Raw genomic sequence first — 18,246 nt, 5'->3', positions numbered from 1 at the left:
ATCTATTTTTTTTTTTTTTTTTTTTAATACAATCAATATTTCGTAATACAATCCTATGGAATTCGTGTATGTATATCAAAATAAGATGAAATTTTTCAGTTTATCAGCTAATTCCATCATTTTTTTTTATTCATTTCACTTACTAAAACCAATCAAAAATACGTTCTATAAATATTAATATTATAATCGAGTCTAATTCGATCGATCAAATAATTTGACATAATATAACTAACAAGAAGTAATAGGAAAAAATTGATTAAAAAATGTTACATAGAATTAAGAACTAAATTGCCTCCCCCTTCCGCCCTGGGCCCCGCTAACGCTCCGCGTTATTGTTTACTAACGACCTCGCATGTCACGTGATACATCGCCGTGGGACGTTTCGCTGTTTAAGCCCCCCTTGATCTTTTACGCTCTCCAGTCGACAAAAGGCAAAAAACATCTGGGCTTCAAAATATCTCGCTCCTATTCACCGCGTGAACAGTTGTAAGTTGCGCTGTGAGTGATTTAGTACACAATTGTTTGTTTATAACCGACAAACATGCCGCCGAAAACAAGTGGAAAAGCCGCCAAGAAATCGGGCAAGGCCCAAAAGAACATCTCCAAGTCTGATAAGAAAAAGAAGAAGCACAAGAGGAAGGAGAGCTACGCCATCTACATTTACAAAGTGCTCAAACAAGTGCACCCCGACACCGGTATATCGAGCAAGGCCATGTCTATCATGAATTCGTTCGTCAACGACATCTTCGAACGTATCGCGGCTGAGGCCTCCCGTCTCGCCCACTACAACAAGCGCTCTACCATAACATCAAGGGAGGTGCAGACATCCGTGAGACTGCTACTGCCCGGTGAATTAGCCAAGCACGCCGTCAGTGAAGGCACAAAGGCCGTCACCAAATACACCAGCTCGAAGTGAGCTGACTGAAGCCCATCGGTTGTGCAGAATATACAACAACCACAAATATATTTGACAATATGTATATTATGTTACATTGAGTACATAATTTACATTTCAAAGGCCCTTTTCAGGGCCACAAAACGCATCGAATTTAATTTCTGTTTCTAAGATATATGCATAGAACGTCTTCGTCGTAATCGTCTTACTTAAATTCTTACATTTTGAAAGTTAAATATAATATGTTGTTGTTAAAAAAAAAAAAAAAAAAAAAAACCTGACAAACGTTACGAATTGAATAATAATTTATTTACCACAATATCCTTGGTGTGAAGTAGTAAATAGAGAGAATATACACAAATGAGGCTTTTTATTGCCGTCTATTGCGCGCGCACACAACACCGTACAATAATAAATTTAGACGTATTGCAAAGATCGAAGCGCCGTTTAAATATATGCAACAAGAACTTGAAATGATAAAAATAATAAGATTTTTTTATCTGTAGACGTTAAAATAGAATTATCTAATTTTATAATTAAATCTTAGAACCAATGCTGGTATAGTTTAATTTTTTTTTAACTCATAATATTCATATTAAGTAAATAACAAGATTATTATTTAGGGTATATATTTTAATAACCATACCAGAACAAAACATATATTCTTTTTGTTATATACAAATAACAAAGATTTACAATAATTGTTAATAGCGAAGAAAAAAAAAATAAAAAAAAAAAATACGTTCTCGATGTATGCGTGTGTGGTGAGTGAGAAAGAGACAGTGAAGTTGTGGTGAGAGAGGCAATGCGGTCCCCGATGTGCTTAGATATAAAAAGGCGGGCCACCACGGCGAACTTTTTAATAAACTCCTAACCGTCGACTGGTAAGGACATCACAGTGTGTATCGTAACGCGTGTCTTATTAGTGTTCAATAATGGCTCGTACTAAGCAAACGGCTCGCAAATCCACCGGTGGAAAGGCGCCTCGTAAACAGCTCGCAACGAAAGCGGCACGTAAGAGCGCACCAGCCACCGGCGGAGTGAAGAAACCTCATCGCTACAGGCCCGGAACTGTCGCTCTCCGTGAGATTCGCCGTTACCAAAAGAGCACCGAGCTTCTTATTCGCAAGTTGCCATTCCAACGTTTAGTTCGTGAGATCGCGCAAGATTTCAAGACTGATCTGCGTTTCCAGAGCTCTGCTGTGATGGCTCTTCAGGAAGCAAGCGAGGCCTATCTCGTTGGTCTTTTCGAAGACACGAACTTGTGCGCTATTCACGCCAAACGTGTCACCATCATGCCTAAAGACATTCAGCTCGCACGTAGAATTCGCGGCGAGCGCGCCTAAGAAGATTATTTTATATTTTTTATCTTCATATTTGAAATGAAAAAAGGCCCTTTTCAGGGCCGCATATATATCTAGACAAAAATTCAAGTTTCTACGATATGACTGAGAACGTCATTTATATTATAAAATATATAATACAATAAGAATATTTTTAAATTAATAAAAATGAGTACGTCGTTACTAAAAGAATAATTAATTCAAGTTTTGTAATGGAAATGTTCCATAATATGTCGTTTTATATTAATACACATGATTTATGTGAGTTTCGGTTCGGTTTTTGTTACTGTAAGAGTAGTTCTAACTATGAATATCGAACGAAACCGTCGTCATAAATTTTAAACGTTTTATCTAAACTCAAAACAGATGAAAGAGAAATATCAAAATTGAATAAAATTGCAAACAATCAAAAATGTATACGTACATTACATATCTATTAATTGGATTATGTTTTATGTTGTTCGCGAGGTAAATTCATATTCACATTTACATAATATTTACTATTAGTATTGGTTAAAATTTCATTCATGATAATGGTTAAAATTTATATTATTTGTCTCTTTCGTTTCTGGTCGAGGCTATAAGGCTACCTCGCCCCCCGCCTCAACTCCCCGTATGCCCCAATGGGAGGCGGAGCGAACGATTATAAAAAGCGGCGTGGTGGGCGAAAAATTTTATTCCGCTTCAGGACTCGCATCGTGTTGCAAGTGTTGTACATTAGTGCGTTTTTAAACTGTTAAACTAGCAAAATGACCGGTCGCGGCAAGGGAGGTAAAGGCTTGGGAAAAGGCGGAGCGAAGCGTCACAGGAAAGTACTTCGTGATAACATCCAGGGTATTACGAAGCCCGCCATCCGACGTCTCGCTCGAAGAGGCGGCGTGAAGCGTATCTCCGGTCTGATTTACGAGGAGACTCGCGGCGTGTTGAAGGTGTTCCTCGAGAACGTGATCCGCGACGCCGTCACTTACACCGAGCACGCGAAGAGGAAGACCGTCACCGCTATGGACGTCGTATACGCCCTAAAACGTCAAGGACGTACCCTGTACGGTTTCGGCGGTTAAAGGCGAGCAGCAGCAGCAAGCGAAATCTTGCCGGCTCTCGGCTCTTAGCCACGAGACGAGCGTTATTATATTTCTGTCCATTTATAATATCAATGGTCGGATAATAATTATTTCGGCACTGTCAAAAGGCCCTTTTCAGGGCCGCATATATATCTATACACGTTTGATAAAGTTTCTATGGTGTATGACATGGACGTATCGTCTTAATTAAAACGCTTCAATTTGTGATTTTTTTTTTTCACACACAAATATGTATTATCATTCTGTTGTTGGTTGTTTGTACTGGTGTACACCGCCATGATTGTATAAAATTGTTTCGAACTTCGACTTCGAGAGGAGAATAATTCATGATGCGATGATTCTTTCTATTTTTTTTTTTATTTTACACAAACGATTCGATTCGAATACGTATTTTATTTTTAAAAAAAAAAGAAAAGGAGAATAGATTTTTCTTTTGAAGAAGTAAACAAAGTTTTATAAATTATTTTAATGACATTACACTATATACAGCGGATGTTATGTTTTTTTTTTTTTTTTTACTAGCGAAAAAACTTTAACATGGACATGGAAACGTAATGCATACTGCAACAACATTTAATGGTTATTAACAACTTGTATCGCCGGTGATTAATTTGGTTCTAGAGTTTCATTTTCTTATCGATACAGCATAATATATAATACATCTTACTCGTCGGGGCTCTCTAAGGGCAGTGATAAATATGAGCTATGAAATAGGTTTTATTTACTATAATTACATTTGTGACATAATAATAATCTTTTATTAAATTTAAATTATAAACAAAATGGTAAAAAGAAAGAAAGTAAGAAAACTAAACGAGAAACTCGATGGCGATTATAGTGCTACGATACGATCGTACGACTCGCGGCGTTGGTCGCGTTGGTATAGTTTTAATCATCGTCGTAGCTGTACAAATTTGATGATGATCAATGCGATGATGACGAGGGGATCGTAGCTTATTTATATCAAATCAAACGATTAATTTTTAAAGGTCGCACCATCCATACGAAGACTCGAGTTAGTGATACGTGCGGGCCGTTTGTGTTTTACGACCTTCGATGTATAATCGGTCGTTGCTTAAAGAATAATGCATATCCGGAGTGACCTAAGCTCCCTGTTCATCCTCAGGATCTTAACTTTCGTCGGGCGAAAGAAAATTTTACTCCCCGATCGATTAAATAGAGAAAAATCATTTTTAAACACGAGTCGCAGTACGCTCAGAAAACGGCGGGCAAAATAAACATCAATCACGTCGTTTCTCTACGGCTAATCGTTAAACATTTCATTTCTGTATGAAAACAATCTCAAAAATATTATATATCTAACGTTTCGATCTAAATATTTTTACGTTTAATATTTTAAAATCAATTAAATTTAAAACTATCTAGTGAAAAGTTATAAGTGTTGATACGAGAAAACGTCTTGCGGCATCGCGGTTCTCCTTATGGTAAAGCATGCGAGTTTACTTCGTAGCTCGGAAAGGTATCGTACAACGTTACAACTTCTATATCGTACGTTTACTAATATATTTATTCTCTCTTTGAAGAATTATAACATAGCAACGACACCTAAATACATCATCATCATCTACAATGGCCGACACCGCAGTTGCATCGGAAACCCCCGCACCCGCGACCCCAGCGAAGAAACCAAAGGCGACCGCGGCCTCTGCCGGCGGTGTTAAGAAGCCGAAGGCGAAGCCCACTCATCCGAAAACATCGGAGATGGTCACCAGTGCTATCAAGGAGCTGAAGGAACGAAGCGGATCCTCTCTGCAGGCTATTAAGAAATATATCGCAGCACAATACAAAGTCGACGCAGAGAAACTGGCTCCGTTTATCAGGAAATACTTGAAGAGCGCAGTCGAATCCGGTGCTCTCATTCAGACCAAAGGCAAAGGAGCATCCGGTTCGTTCAAACTCGAATCTAAATCGGCCGCCTCCAAGAAACCGGCGGTGGCGAGCAAGAGCGGCGCTGCCAAGAGCACCGCCCCATCAGCCGCCGGATCTGCAGCTGCGAAAACGAAGAAGGGCGCTGCTGCGACCGCCGCCGGCGCAGGGAAAGCTAAGAAGGCCGCTTCCGCTGCTGCCTCATCGCCGTCCAAAGCGAAACCATCCGCCGCAATCAAGGACAAGAAAGCGGCTGCCGCTAAAAAGAAGCCCGCCGCCGCCAGAAAGACCGCCGGAGTGCAGAGCGGAGGTGTCTCCAAAGCTAAAAATGCTGCGCCGAAAGCTAAAAAGAGCGCCAAGCCACCGACGAAGAAACCTAAAGCACCAAAACCGAAAAAGGCGACGACCCCAAAGTCTAAGCCCGCAGCTGCAGCGTCCAAGAAGGCTTCCGCCGCCAAAAAATAAAGAAAGAAGCGTAAGATATCTTACGCTGTCCAACGCCGCAACGCGCCGCCCCCCGCCTACCGCCGCGCCGGTCGTTCCGCCGCCGTCTCCGGCTAGTGGTGGTGCTGTGGTGTTGTTCACCTGGATTAAAGGTTAATGCAAATTGACTCATCTCGAGCGAGTGCCGTCGGGAGTGTCAAAATGCGCCCTTTATAAAAAGCCCTTTTCAGGGCTAACATAAGATTCCAATAAGGTATAAAGTTTCTATAAGGTATAAAGCGAACGAACGTCGTCATCATCATCATCGAACTCTCTATTTATATTCTTTGTATATTACAACAACATATTGCCGTTGTACGATACCTAATCAATTTATTAATTAATTAGTCTGATTAACGCGTACATTTTCATTAATTTATTTATTCTTCGACAAGAACATTACTACTAAGTAAGTGTCCTAATTACTTATCCTAATCGTCATGGATCAATAAACCGAACGAAAAACACAAAAACACATATTTTATCAATTAAGCATTATTATTGATTTTTTTTTTTCAACTCCTTATTATGTATTACGTATACACACACACACACACACACACACACACACACACACGCAAGCGCGCGCCCAACATCCCGATTCTACGTATAATTGATCCAATTCATACGGCGTGTGCTGCTTAAACCCCCCTTCGCTTTGGTACGTCTCGTCGGATATAAGAGTAAAATTTTCTAAAATTTCGCGTGCACTTCGTACAATCGTACGACGACGTTTAATAGTTGTTTTCATTGACGGTTATTATCAAAAAAATATAATGTCTGGACGCGGCAAAGGTGGCAAAGTTAAGGGGAAGGCAAAGTCTCGTTCGAATCGTGCCGGTCTCCAGTTCCCGGTAGGTCGTATACACAGATTGCTGCGTAAGGGCAATTACGCGGAGCGTGTCGGTGCCGGTGCTCCCGTCTATCTCGCTGCGGTTATGGAATATCTCGCTGCTGAAGTTCTCGAGTTGGCCGGCAATGCGGCTCGCGACAACAAGAAGACAAGAATCATTCCCCGACATCTGCAGCTCGCCATCCGCAACGACGAAGAATTGAACAAACTTCTATCCGGAGTGACCATCGCGCAGGGCGGTGTGCTACCTAATATTCAGGCAGTCCTCTTGCCCAAGAAGACCGAGAAGAAGGCTTAAGATGGTGAACAAAGAAAACTAGCGGCGGCGCGACCTATTATACCACCAATGAAGAAAGGAAGAAAGATTATGCGTGATGTGTGTTTTCTACGCACACGTATCATATCTATGCTTTCCTTTTATTTAATTGATGACTAAAAGGCCCTTTTGAGGGCCGCAAATATATTCGATGCAACGCTAATTGCAGTTTCTTGTTACGATGGATTAATGAACGTCTTATAAATTGATAATACATAATTATAATATTTCATATCAAGGCAAAAACTTATTCATTGGTCGTCGTATAATAAGTACTTCGGTGAATTTACAATTAAAAAAAATTAATGATACTCGAGCAATATTTGCGCTTAAATCGGATATCTATTTTTTTTTTTTTTTTTTTTAATACAATCAATATTTCGTAATACAATCCTATGGAATTCGTGTATGTATATCAAAATAAGATGAAATTTTTCAGTTTATCAGCTAATTCCATCATTTTTTTTTATTCATTTCACTTACTAAAACCAATCAAAAATACGTTCTATAAATATTAATATTATAATCGAGTCTAATTCGATCGATCAAATAATTTGACATAATATAACTAACAAGAAGTAATAGGAAAAAATTGATTAAAAAATGTTACATAGAATTAAGAACTAAATTGCCTCCCCCTTCCGCCCTGGGCCCCGCTAACGCTCCGCGTTATTGTTTACTAACGACCTCGCATGTCACGTGATACATCGCCGTGGGACGTTTCGCTGTTTAAGCCCCCCTTGATCTTTTACGCTCTCCAGTCGACAAAAGGCAAAAAACATCTGGGCTTCAAAATATCTCGCTCCTATTCACCGCGTGAACAGTTGTAAGTTGCGCTGTGAGTGATTTAGTACACAATTGTTTGTTTATAACCGACAAACATGCCGCCGAAAACAAGTGGAAAAGCCGCCAAGAAATCGGGCAAGGCCCAAAAGAACATCTCCAAGTCTGATAAGAAAAAGAAGAAGCACAAGAGGAAGGAGAGCTACGCCATCTACATTTACAAAGTGCTCAAACAAGTGCACCCCGACACCGGTATATCGAGCAAGGCCATGTCTATCATGAATTCGTTCGTCAACGACATCTTCGAACGTATCGCGGCTGAGGCCTCCCGTCTCGCCCACTACAACAAGCGCTCTACCATAACATCAAGGGAGGTGCAGACATCCGTGAGACTGCTACTGCCCGGTGAATTAGCCAAGCACGCCGTCAGTGAAGGCACAAAGGCCGTCACCAAATACACCAGCTCGAAGTGAGCTGACTGAAGCCCATCGGTTGTGCAGAATATACAACAACCACAAATATATTTGACAATATGTATATTATGTTACATTGAGTACATAATTTACATTTCAAAGGCCCTTTTCAGGGCCACAAAACGCATCGAATTTAATTTCTGTTTCTAAGATATATGCATAGAACGTCTTCGTCGTAATCGTCTTACTTAAATTCTTACATTTTGAAAGTTAAATATAATATGTTGTTGTTAAAAAAAAAAAAAAAAAAAAAAACCTGACAAACGTTACGAATTGAATAATAATTTATTTACCACAATATCCTTGGTGTGAAGTAGTAAATAGAGAGAATATACACAAATGAGGCTTTTTATTGCCGTCTATTGCGCGCGCACACAACACCGTACAATAATAAATTTAGACGTATTGCAAAGATCGAAGCGCCGTTTAAATATATGCAACAAGAACTTGAAATGATAAAAATAATAAGATTTTTTTATCTGTAGACGTTAAAATAGAATTATCTAATTTTATAATTAAATCTTAGAACCAATGCTGGTATAGTTTAATTTTTTTTTAACTCATAATATTCATATTAAGTAAATAACAAGATTATTATTTAGGGTATATATTTTAATAACCATACCAGAACAAAACATATATTCTTTTTGTTATATACAAATAACAAAGATTTACAATAATTGTTAATAGCGAAGAAAAAAAAAATAAAAAAAAAAAATACGTTCTCGATGTATGCGTGTGTGGTGAGTGAGAAAGAGACAGTGAAGTTGTGGTGAGAGAGGCAATGCGGTCCCCGATGTGCTTAGATATAAAAAGGCGGGCCACCACGGCGAACTTTTTAATAAACTCCTAACCGTCGACTGGTAAGGACATCACAGTGTGTATCGTAACGCGTGTCTTATTAGTGTTCAATAATGGCTCGTACTAAGCAAACGGCTCGCAAATCCACCGGTGGAAAGGCGCCTCGTAAACAGCTCGCAACGAAAGCGGCACGTAAGAGCGCACCAGCCACCGGCGGAGTGAAGAAACCTCATCGCTACAGGCCCGGAACTGTCGCTCTCCGTGAGATTCGCCGTTACCAAAAGAGCACCGAGCTTCTTATTCGCAAGTTGCCATTCCAACGTTTAGTTCGTGAGATCGCGCAAGATTTCAAGACTGATCTGCGTTTCCAGAGCTCTGCTGTGATGGCTCTTCAGGAAGCAAGCGAGGCCTATCTCGTTGGTCTTTTCGAAGACACGAACTTGTGCGCTATTCACGCCAAACGTGTCACCATCATGCCTAAAGACATTCAGCTCGCACGTAGAATTCGCGGCGAGCGCGCCTAAGAAGATTATTTTATATTTTTTATCTTCATATTTGAAATGAAAAAAGGCCCTTTTCAGGGCCGCATATATATCTAGACAAAAATTCAAGTTTCTACGATATGACTGAGAACGTCATTTATATTATAAAATATATAATACAATAAGAATATTTTTAAATTAATAAAAATGAGTACGTCGTTACTAAAAGAATAATTAATTCAAGTTTTGTAATGGAAATGTTCCATAATATGTCGTTTTATATTAATACACATGATTTATGTGAGTTTCGGTTCGGTTTTTGTTACTGTAAGAGTAGTTCTAACTATGAATATCGAACGAAACCGTCGTCATAAATTTTAAACGTTTTATCTAAACTCAAAACAGATGAAAGAGAAATATCAAAATTGAATAAAATTGCAAACAATCAAAAATGTATACGTACATTACATATCTATTAATTGGATTATGTTTTATGTTGTTCGCGAGGTAAATTCATATTCACATTTACATAATATTTACTATTAGTATTGGTTAAAATTTCATTCATGATAATGGTTAAAATTTATATTATTTGTCTCTTTCGTTTCTGGTCGAGGCTATAAGGCTACCTCGCCCCCCGCCTCAACTCCCCGTATGCCCCAATGGGAGGCGGAGCGAACGATTATAAAAAGCGGCGTGGTGGGCGAAAAATTTTATTCCGCTTCAGGACTCGCATCGTGTTGCAAGTGTTGTACATTAGTGCGTTTTTAAACTGTTAAACTAGCAAAATGACCGGTCGCGGCAAGGGAGGTAAAGGCTTGGGAAAAGGCGGAGCGAAGCGTCACAGGAAAGTACTTCGTGATAACATCCAGGGTATTACGAAGCCCGCCATCCGACGTCTCGCTCGAAGAGGCGGCGTGAAGCGTATCTCCGGTCTGATTTACGAGGAGACTCGCGGCGTGTTGAAGGTGTTCCTCGAGAACGTGATCCGCGACGCCGTCACTTACACCGAGCACGCGAAGAGGAAGACCGTCACCGCTATGGACGTCGTATACGCCCTAAAACGTCAAGGACGTACCCTGTACGGTTTCGGCGGTTAAAGGCGAGCAGCAGCAGCAAGCGAAATCTTGCCGGCTCTCGGCTCTTAGCCACGAGACGAGCGTTATTATATTTCTGTCCATTTATAATATCAATGGTCGGATAATAATTATTTCGGCACTGTCAAAAGGCCCTTTTCAGGGCCGCATATATATCTATACACGTTTGATAAAGTTTCTATGGTGTATGACATGGACGTATCGTCTTAATTAAAACGCTTCAATTTGTGATTTTTTTTTTTCACACACAAATATGTATTATCATTCTGTTGTTGGTTGTTTGTACTGGTGTACACCGCCATGATTGTATAAAATTGTTTCGAACTTCGACTTCGAGAGGAGAATAATTCATGATGCGATGATTCTTTCTATTTTTTTTTTTATTTTACACAAACGATTCGATTCGAATACGTATTTTATTTTTAAAAAAAAAAGAAAAGGAGAATAGATTTTTCTTTTGAAGAAGTAAACAAAGTTTTATAAATTATTTTAATGACATTACACTATATACAGCGGATGTTATGTTTTTTTTTTTTTTTTTACTAGCGAAAAAACTTTAACATGGACATGGAAACGTAATGCATACTGCAACAACATTTAATGGTTATTAACAACTTGTATCGCCGGTGATTAATTTGGTTCTAGAGTTTCATTTTCTTATCGATACAGCATAATATATAATACATCTTACTCGTCGGGGCTCTCTAAGGGCAGTGATAAATATGAGCTATGAAATAGGTTTTATTTACTATAATTACATTTGTGACATAATAATAATCTTTTATTAAATTTAAATTATAAACAAAATGGTAAAAAGAAAGAAAGTAAGAAAACTAAACGAGAAACTCGATGGCGATTATAGTGCTACGATACGATCGTACGACTCGCGGCGTTGGTCGCGTTGGTATAGTTTTAATCATCGTCGTAGCTGTACAAATTTGATGATGATCAATGCGATGATGACGAGGGGATCGTAGCTTATTTATATCAAATCAAACGATTAATTTTTAAAGGTCGCACCATCCATACGAAGACTCGAGTTAGTGATACGTGCGGGCCGTTTGTGTTTTACGACCTTCGATGTATAATCGGTCGTTGCTTAAAGAATAATGCATATCCGGAGTGACCTAAGCTCCCTGTTCATCCTCAGGATCTTAACTTTCGTCGGGCGAAAGAAAATTTTACTCCCCGATCGATTAAATAGAGAAAAATCATTTTTAAACACGAGTCGCAGTACGCTCAGAAAACGGCGGGCAAAATAAACATCAATCACGTCGTTTCTCTACGGCTAATCGTTAAACATTTCATTTCTGTATGAAAACAATCTCAAAAATATTATATATCTAACGTTTCGATCTAAATATTTTTACGTTTAATATTTTAAAATCAATTAAATTTAAAACTATCTAGTGAAAAGTTATAAGTGTTGATACGAGAAAACGTCTTGCGGCATCGCGGTTCTCCTTATGGTAAAGCATGCGAGTTTACTTCGTAGCTCGGAAAGGTATCGTACAACGTTACAACTTCTATATCGTACGTTTACTAATATATTTATTCTCTCTTTGAAGAATTATAACATAGCAACGACACCTAAATACATCATCATCATCTACAATGGCCGACACCGCAGTTGCATCGGAAACCCCCGCACCCGCGACCCCAGCGAAGAAACCAAAGGCGACCGCGGCCTCTGCCGGCGGTGTTAAGAAGCCGAAGGCGAAGCCCACTCATCCGAAAACATCGGAGATGGTCACCAGTGCTATCAAGGAGCTGAAGGAACGAAGCGGATCCTCTCTGCAGGCTATTAAGAAATATATCGCAGCACAATACAAAGTCGACGCAGAGAAACTGGCTCCGTTTATCAGGAAATACTTGAAGAGCGCAGTCGAATCCGGTGCTCTCATTCAGACCAAAGGCAAAGGAGCATCCGGTTCGTTCAAACTCGAATCTAAATCGGCCGCCTCCAAGAAACCGGCGGTGGCGAGCAAGAGCGGCGCTGCCAAGAGCACCGCCCCATCAGCCGCCGGATCTGCAGCTGCGAAAACGAAGAAGGGCGCTGCTGCGACCGCCGCCGGCGCAGGGAAAGCTAAGAAGGCCGCTTCCGCTGCTGCCTCATCGCCGTCCAAAGCGAAACCATCCGCCGCAATCAAGGACAAGAAAGCGGCTGCCGCTAAAAAGAAGCCCGCCGCCGCCAGAAAGACCGCCGGAGTGCAGAGCGGAGGTGTCTCCAAAGCTAAAAATGCTGCGCCGAAAGCTAAAAAGAGCGCCAAGCCACCGACGAAGAAACCTAAAGCACCAAAACCGAAAAAGGCGACGACCCCAAAGTCTAAGCCCGCAGCTGCAGCGTCCAAGAAGGCTTCCGCCGCCAAAAAATAAAGAAAGAAGCGTAAGATATCTTACGCTGTCCAACGCCGCAACGCGCCGCCCCCCGCCTACCGCCGCGCCGGTCGTTCCGCCGCCGTCTCCGGCTAGTGGTGGTGCTGTGGTGTTGTTCACCTGGATTAAAGGTTAATGCAAATTGACTCATCTCGAGCGAGTGCCGTCGGGAGTGTCAAAATGCGCCCTTTATAAAAAGCCCTTTTCAGGGCTAACATAAGATTCCAATAAGGTATAAAGTTTCTATAAGGTATAAAGCGAACGAACGTCGTCATCATCATCATCGAACTCTCTATTTATATTCTTTGTATATTACAACAACATATTGCCGTTGTACGATACCTAATCAATTTATTAATTAATTAGTCTGATTAACGCGTACATTTTCATTAATTTATTTATTCTTCGACAAGAACATTACTACTAAGTAAGTGTCCTAATTACTTATCCTAATCGTCATGGATCAATAAACCGAACGAAAAACACAAAAACACATATTTTATCAATTAAGCATTATTATTGATTTTTTTTTTTCAACTCCTTATTATGTATTACGTATACACACACACACACACACACACACACACACACACACGCAAGCGCGCGCCCAACATCCCGATTCTACGTATAATTGATCCAATTCATACGGCGTGTGCTGCTTAAACCCCCCTTCGCTTTGGTACGTCTCGTCGGATATAAGAGTAAAATTTTCTAAAATTTCGCGTGCACTTCGTACAATCGTACGACGACGTTTAATAGTTGTTTTCATTGACGGTTATTATCAAAAAAATATAATGTCTGGACGCGGCAAAGGTGGCAAAGTTAAGGGGAAGGCAAAGTCTCGTTCGAATCGTGCCGGTCTCCAGTTCCCGGTAGGTCGTATACACAGATTGCTGCGTAAGGGCAATTACGCGGAGCGTGTCGGTGCCGGTGCTCCCGTCTATCTCGCTGCGGTTATGGAATATCTCGCTGCTGAAGTTCTCGAGTTGGCCGGCAATGCGGCTCGCGACAACAAGAAGACAAGAATCATTCCCCGACATCTGCAGCTCGCCATCCGCAACGACGAAGAATTGAACAAACTTCTATCCGGAGTGACCATCGCGCAGGGCGGTGTGCTACCTAATATTCAGGCAGTCCTCTTGCCCAAGAAGACCGAGAAGAAGGCTTAAGATGGTGAACAAAGAAAACTAGCGGCGGCGCGACCTATTATACCACCAATGAAGAAAGGAAGAAAGATTATGCGTGATGTGTGTTTTCTACGCACACGTATCATATCTATGCTTTCCTTTTATTTAATTGATGACTAAAAGGCCCTTTTGAGGGCCGCAAATATATTCGATGCAACGCTAATTGCAGTTTCTTGTTACGATGGATTAATGAACGTCTTATAAATTGATAATACATAATTATAATATTTCATATCAAGGCAAAAACTTATTCATTGGTCGTCGTATAATAAGTACTTCGGTGAATTTACAATTAAAAAAAATTAATGATACTCGAGCAATATTTGCGCTTAAATCGGATATCTATTTTTTTTTTTTTTTTTTTTAATACAATCAATATTTCGTAATACAATCCTATGGAATTCGTGTATGTATATCAAAATAAGATGAAATTTTTCAGTTTATCAGCTAATTCCATCATTTTTTTTTATTCATTTCACTTACTAAAACCAATCAAAAATACGTTCTATAAATATTAATATTATAATCGAGTCTAATTCGATCGATCAAATAATTTGACATAATATAACTAACAAGAAGTAATAGGAAAAAATTGATTAAAAAATGTTACATAGAATTAAGAACTAAATTGCCTCCCCCTTCCGCCCTGGGCCCCGCTAACGCTCCGCGTTATTGTTTACTAACGACCTCGCATGTCACGTGATACATCGCCGTGGGACGTTTCGCTGTTTAAGCCCCCCTTGATCTTTTACGCTCTCCAGTCGACAAAAGGCAAAAAACATCTGGGCTTCAAAATATCTCGCTCCTATTCACCGCGTGAACAGTTGTAAGTTGCGCTGTGAGTGATTTAGTACACAATTGTTTGTTTATAACCGACAAACATGCCGCCGAAAACAAGTGGAAAAGCCGCCAAGAAATCGGGCAAGGCCCAAAAGAACATCTCCAAGTCTGATAAGAAAAAGAAGAAGCACAAGAGGAAGGAGAGCTACGCCATCTACATTTACAAAGTGCTCAAACAAGTGCACCCCGACACCGGTATATCGAGCAAGGCCATGTCTATCATGAATTCGTTCGTCAACGACATCTTCGAACGTATCGCGGCTGAGGCCTCCCGTCTCGCCCACTACAACAAGCGCTCTACCATAACATCAAGGGAGGTGCAGACATCCGTGAGACTGCTACTGCCCGGTGAATTAGCCAAGCACGCCGTCAGTGAAGGCACAAAGGCCGTCACCAAATACACCAGCTCGAAGTGAGCTGACTGAAGCCCATCGGTTGTGCAGAATATACAACAACCACAAATATATTTGACAATATGTATATTATGTTACATTGAGTACATAATTTACATTTCAAAGGCCCTTTTCAGGGCCACAAAACGCATCGAATTTAATTTCTGTTTCTAAGATATATGCATAGAACGTCTTCGTCGTAATCGTCTTACTTAAATTCTTACATTTTGAAAGTTAAATATAATATGTTGTTGTTAAAAAAAAAAAAAAAAAAAAAAACCTGACAAACGTTACGAATTGAATAATAATTTATTTACCACAATATCCTTGGTGTGAAGTAGTAAATAGAGAGAATATACACAAATGAGGCTTTTTATTGCCGTCTATTGCGCGCGCACACAACACCGTACAATAATAAATTTAGACGTATTGCAAAGATCGAAGCGCCGTTTAAATATATGCAACAAGAACTTGAAATGATAAAAATAATAAGATTTTTTTATCTGTAGACGTTAAAATAGAATTATCTAATTTTATAATTAAATCTTAGAACCAATGCTGGTATAGTTTAATTTTTTTTTAACTCATAATATTCATATTAAGTAAATAACAAGATTATTATTTAGGGTATATATTTTAATAACCATACCAGAACAAAACATATATTCTTTTTGTTATATACAAATAACAAAGATTTACAATAATTGTTAATAGCGAAGAAAAAAAAAATAAAAAAAAAAAATACGTTCTCGATGTATGCGTGTGTGGTGAGTGAGAAAGAGACAGTGAAGTTGTGGTGAGAGAGGCAATGCGGTCCCCGATGTGCTTAGATATAAAAAGGCGGGCCACCACGGCGAACTTTTTAATAAACTCCTAACCGTCGACTGGTAAGGACATCACAGTGTGTATCGTAACGCGTGTCTTATTAGTGTTCAATAATGGCTCGTACTAAGCAAACGGCTCGCAAATCCACCGGTGGAAAGGCGCCTCGTAAACAGCTCGCAACGAAAGCGGCACGTAAGAGCGCACCAGCCACCGGCGGAGTGAAGAAACCTCATCGCTACAGGCCCGGAACTGTCGCTCTCCGTGAGATTCGCCGTTACCAAAAGAGCACCGAGCTTCTTATTCGCAAGTTGCCATTCCAACGTTTAGTTCGTGAGATCGCGCAAGATTTCAAGACTGATCTGCGTTTCCAGAGCTCTGCTGTGATGGCTCTTCAGGAAGCAAGCGAGGCCTATCTCGTTGGTCTTTTCGAAGACACGAACTTGTGCGCTATTCACGCCAAACGTGTCACCATCATGCCTAAAGACATTCAGCTCGCACGTAGAATTCGCGGCGAGCGCGCCTAAGAAGATTATTTTATATTTTTTATCTTCATATTTGAAATGAAAAAAGGCCCTTTTCAGGGCCGCATATATATCTAGACAAAAATTCAAGTTTCTACGATATGACTGAGAACGTCATTTATATTATAAAATATATAATACAATAAGAATATTTTTAAATTAATAAAAATGAGTACGTCGTTACTAAAAGAATAATTAATTCAAGTTTTGTAATGGAAATGTTCCATAATATGTCGTTTTATATTAATACACATGATTTATGTGAGTTTCGGTTCGGTTTTTGTTACTGTAAGAGTAGTTCTAACTATGAATATCGAACGAAACCGTCGTCATAAATTTTAAACGTTTTATCTAAACTCAAAACAGATGAAAGAGAAATATCAAAATTGAATAAAATTGCAAACAATCAAAAATGTATACGTACATTACATATCTATTAATTGGATTATGTTTTATGTTGTTCGCGAGGTAAATTCATATTCACATTTACATAATATTTACTATTAGTATTGGTTAAAATTTCATTCATGATAATGGTTAAAATTTATATTATTTGTCTCTTTCGTTTCTGGTCGAGGCTATAAGGCTACCTCGCCCCCCGCCTCAACTCCCCGTATGCCCCAATGGGAGGCGGAGCGAACGATTATAAAAAGCGGCGTGGTGGGCGAAAAATTTTATTCCGCTTCAGGACTCGCATCGTGTTGCAAGTGTTGTACATTAGTGCGTTTTTAAACTGTTAAACTAGCAAAATGACCGGTCGCGGCAAGGGAGGTAAAGGCTTGGGAAAAGGCGGAGCGAAGCGTCACAGGAAAGTACTTCGTGATAACATCCAGGGTATTACGAAGCCCGCCATCCGACGTCTCGCTCGAAGAGGCGGCGTGAAGCGTATCTCCGGTCTGATTTACGAGGAGACTCGCGGCGTGTTGAAGGTGTTCCTCGAGAACGTGATCCGCGACGCCGTCACTTACACCGAGCACGCGAAGAGGAAGACCGTCACCGCTATGGACGTCGTATACGCCCTAAAACGTCAAGGACGTACCCTGTACGGTTTCGGCGGTTAAAGGCGAGCAGCAGCAGCAAGCGAAATCTTGCCGGCTCTCGGCTCTTAGCCACGAGACGAGCGTTATTATATTTCTGTCCATTTATAATATCAATGGTCGGATAATAATTATTTCGGCACTGTCAAAAGGCCCTTTTCAGGGCCGCATATATATCTATACACGTTTGATAAAGTTTCTATGGTGTATGACATGGACGTATCGTCTTAATTAAAACGCTTCAATTTGTGATTTTTTTTTTTCACACACAAATATGTATTATCATTCTGTTGTTGGTTGTTTGTACTGGTGTACACCGCCATGATTGTATAAAATTGTTTCGAACTTCGACTTCGAGAGGAGAATAATTCATGATGCGATGATTCTTTCTATTTTTTTTTTTATTTTACACAAACGATTCGATTCGAATACGTATTTTATTTTTAAAAAAAAAAGAAAAGGAGAATAGATTTTTCTTTTGAAGAAGTAAACAAAGTTTTATAAATTATTTTAATGACATTACACTATATACAGCGGATGTTATGTTTTTTTTTTTTTTTTTACTAGCGAAAA

At 39.8% G+C, this 18,246-nt stretch overlaps 13 protein-coding genes across 13 annotated transcripts; all 13 read left to right on the top strand.

Annotated features, from left to right (window-relative positions):
• Positions 1-388: 388 nt before the first annotated feature.
• LOC123722651 (histone H2B) lies at positions 389-1,063 on the top strand. The gene has a single exon (XM_045685100.1). It carries the CDS (start codon positions 542-544, stop codon positions 914-916), a length of 375 nt encoding a protein of 124 aa, XP_045541056.1. The 5' UTR covers positions 389-541; the 3' UTR covers positions 917-1,063.
• A 586-nt stretch (positions 1,064-1,649) lies between these two features.
• LOC123722650 (histone H3) lies at positions 1,650-2,348 on the top strand. Its single transcript, XM_045685099.1, has one exon. It carries the CDS (start codon positions 1,831-1,833, stop codon positions 2,239-2,241), a length of 411 nt encoding a protein of 136 aa, XP_045541055.1. The 5' UTR covers positions 1,650-1,830; the 3' UTR covers positions 2,242-2,348.
• Positions 2,349-2,791: 443 nt separating this feature from the next.
• LOC123722654 (histone H4) lies at positions 2,792-3,539 on the top strand. The gene has a single exon (XM_045685103.1). The coding sequence runs from the start codon at positions 2,988-2,990 to the stop codon at positions 3,297-3,299; it is 312 nt and encodes a 103-aa protein (XP_045541059.1). The 5' UTR covers positions 2,792-2,987; the 3' UTR covers positions 3,300-3,539.
• Positions 3,540-4,802: 1,263 nt separating this feature from the next.
• On the top strand, positions 4,803-6,039 carry LOC123722670 (histone H1-like). Its single transcript, XM_045685134.1, has one exon. It carries the CDS (start codon positions 4,911-4,913, stop codon positions 5,670-5,672), a length of 762 nt encoding a protein of 253 aa, XP_045541090.1. The 5' UTR covers positions 4,803-4,910; the 3' UTR covers positions 5,673-6,039.
• Positions 6,040-6,290: 251 nt separating this feature from the next.
• Positions 6,291-7,094, top strand: LOC123722672 (histone H2A). The gene has a single exon (XM_045685136.1). The coding sequence runs from the start codon at positions 6,467-6,469 to the stop codon at positions 6,839-6,841; it is 375 nt and encodes a 124-aa protein (XP_045541092.1). The 5' UTR covers positions 6,291-6,466; the 3' UTR covers positions 6,842-7,094.
• A 493-nt stretch (positions 7,095-7,587) lies between these two features.
• On the top strand, positions 7,588-8,262 carry LOC123722671 (histone H2B). Its single transcript, XM_045685135.1, has one exon. It carries the CDS (start codon positions 7,741-7,743, stop codon positions 8,113-8,115), a length of 375 nt encoding a protein of 124 aa, XP_045541091.1. The 5' UTR covers positions 7,588-7,740; the 3' UTR covers positions 8,116-8,262.
• A 586-nt stretch (positions 8,263-8,848) lies between these two features.
• Positions 8,849-9,547, top strand: LOC123722656 (histone H3). The gene has a single exon (XM_045685105.1). It carries the CDS (start codon positions 9,030-9,032, stop codon positions 9,438-9,440), a length of 411 nt encoding a protein of 136 aa, XP_045541061.1. The 5' UTR covers positions 8,849-9,029; the 3' UTR covers positions 9,441-9,547.
• Positions 9,548-9,990: 443 nt separating this feature from the next.
• LOC123722659 (histone H4) lies at positions 9,991-10,738 on the top strand. The gene has a single exon (XM_045685109.1). The coding sequence runs from the start codon at positions 10,187-10,189 to the stop codon at positions 10,496-10,498; it is 312 nt and encodes a 103-aa protein (XP_045541065.1). The 5' UTR covers positions 9,991-10,186; the 3' UTR covers positions 10,499-10,738.
• A 1,263-nt stretch (positions 10,739-12,001) lies between these two features.
• LOC123722655 (histone H1-like) lies at positions 12,002-13,238 on the top strand. The gene has a single exon (XM_045685104.1). It carries the CDS (start codon positions 12,110-12,112, stop codon positions 12,869-12,871), a length of 762 nt encoding a protein of 253 aa, XP_045541060.1. The 5' UTR covers positions 12,002-12,109; the 3' UTR covers positions 12,872-13,238.
• A 251-nt stretch (positions 13,239-13,489) lies between these two features.
• Positions 13,490-14,293, top strand: LOC123722658 (histone H2A). The gene has a single exon (XM_045685108.1). It carries the CDS (start codon positions 13,666-13,668, stop codon positions 14,038-14,040), a length of 375 nt encoding a protein of 124 aa, XP_045541064.1. The 5' UTR covers positions 13,490-13,665; the 3' UTR covers positions 14,041-14,293.
• A 493-nt stretch (positions 14,294-14,786) lies between these two features.
• Positions 14,787-15,461, top strand: LOC106713222 (histone H2B). Its single transcript, XM_045685107.1, has one exon. It carries the CDS (start codon positions 14,940-14,942, stop codon positions 15,312-15,314), a length of 375 nt encoding a protein of 124 aa, XP_045541063.1. The 5' UTR covers positions 14,787-14,939; the 3' UTR covers positions 15,315-15,461.
• A 586-nt stretch (positions 15,462-16,047) lies between these two features.
• Positions 16,048-16,746, top strand: LOC123722657 (histone H3). The gene has a single exon (XM_045685106.1). It carries the CDS (start codon positions 16,229-16,231, stop codon positions 16,637-16,639), a length of 411 nt encoding a protein of 136 aa, XP_045541062.1. The 5' UTR covers positions 16,048-16,228; the 3' UTR covers positions 16,640-16,746.
• Positions 16,747-17,189: 443 nt separating this feature from the next.
• On the top strand, positions 17,190-17,937 carry LOC123722660 (histone H4). Its single transcript, XM_045685110.1, has one exon. It carries the CDS (start codon positions 17,386-17,388, stop codon positions 17,695-17,697), a length of 312 nt encoding a protein of 103 aa, XP_045541066.1. The 5' UTR covers positions 17,190-17,385; the 3' UTR covers positions 17,698-17,937.
• Positions 17,938-18,246: the final 309 nt, after the last annotated feature.

This window comes from Papilio machaon, chromosome 28, assembly GCF_912999745.1.
Source record: "Papilio machaon chromosome 28, ilPapMach1.1, whole genome shotgun sequence".
Classification (NCBI taxonomy): domain Eukaryota; kingdom Metazoa; phylum Arthropoda; class Insecta; order Lepidoptera; family Papilionidae; genus Papilio; species Papilio machaon.
This window is presented reverse-complemented; position numbering and strand designations above follow the sequence as displayed.

Bases quoted from the DNA above. Each gene is read 5' to 3' on its own strand.
- LOC123722651 (XM_045685100.1), top strand. From the start codon at position 542: ATGCCGCCGAAAACAAGTGGAAAAGCCGCCAAGAAATCGGGCAAGGCC.
- LOC123722650 (XM_045685099.1), top strand. From the start codon at position 1,831: ATGGCTCGTACTAAGCAAACGGCTCGCAAATCCACCGGTGGAAAGGCG.
- LOC123722654 (XM_045685103.1), top strand. From the start codon at position 2,988: ATGACCGGTCGCGGCAAGGGAGGTAAAGGCTTGGGAAAAGGCGGAGCG.
- LOC123722670 (XM_045685134.1), top strand. From the start codon at position 4,911: ATGGCCGACACCGCAGTTGCATCGGAAACCCCCGCACCCGCGACCCCA.
- LOC123722672 (XM_045685136.1), top strand. From the start codon at position 6,467: ATGTCTGGACGCGGCAAAGGTGGCAAAGTTAAGGGGAAGGCAAAGTCT.
- LOC123722671 (XM_045685135.1), top strand. From the start codon at position 7,741: ATGCCGCCGAAAACAAGTGGAAAAGCCGCCAAGAAATCGGGCAAGGCC.
- LOC123722656 (XM_045685105.1), top strand. From the start codon at position 9,030: ATGGCTCGTACTAAGCAAACGGCTCGCAAATCCACCGGTGGAAAGGCG.
- LOC123722659 (XM_045685109.1), top strand. From the start codon at position 10,187: ATGACCGGTCGCGGCAAGGGAGGTAAAGGCTTGGGAAAAGGCGGAGCG.
- LOC123722655 (XM_045685104.1), top strand. From the start codon at position 12,110: ATGGCCGACACCGCAGTTGCATCGGAAACCCCCGCACCCGCGACCCCA.
- LOC123722658 (XM_045685108.1), top strand. From the start codon at position 13,666: ATGTCTGGACGCGGCAAAGGTGGCAAAGTTAAGGGGAAGGCAAAGTCT.
- LOC106713222 (XM_045685107.1), top strand. From the start codon at position 14,940: ATGCCGCCGAAAACAAGTGGAAAAGCCGCCAAGAAATCGGGCAAGGCC.
- LOC123722657 (XM_045685106.1), top strand. From the start codon at position 16,229: ATGGCTCGTACTAAGCAAACGGCTCGCAAATCCACCGGTGGAAAGGCG.
- LOC123722660 (XM_045685110.1), top strand. From the start codon at position 17,386: ATGACCGGTCGCGGCAAGGGAGGTAAAGGCTTGGGAAAAGGCGGAGCG.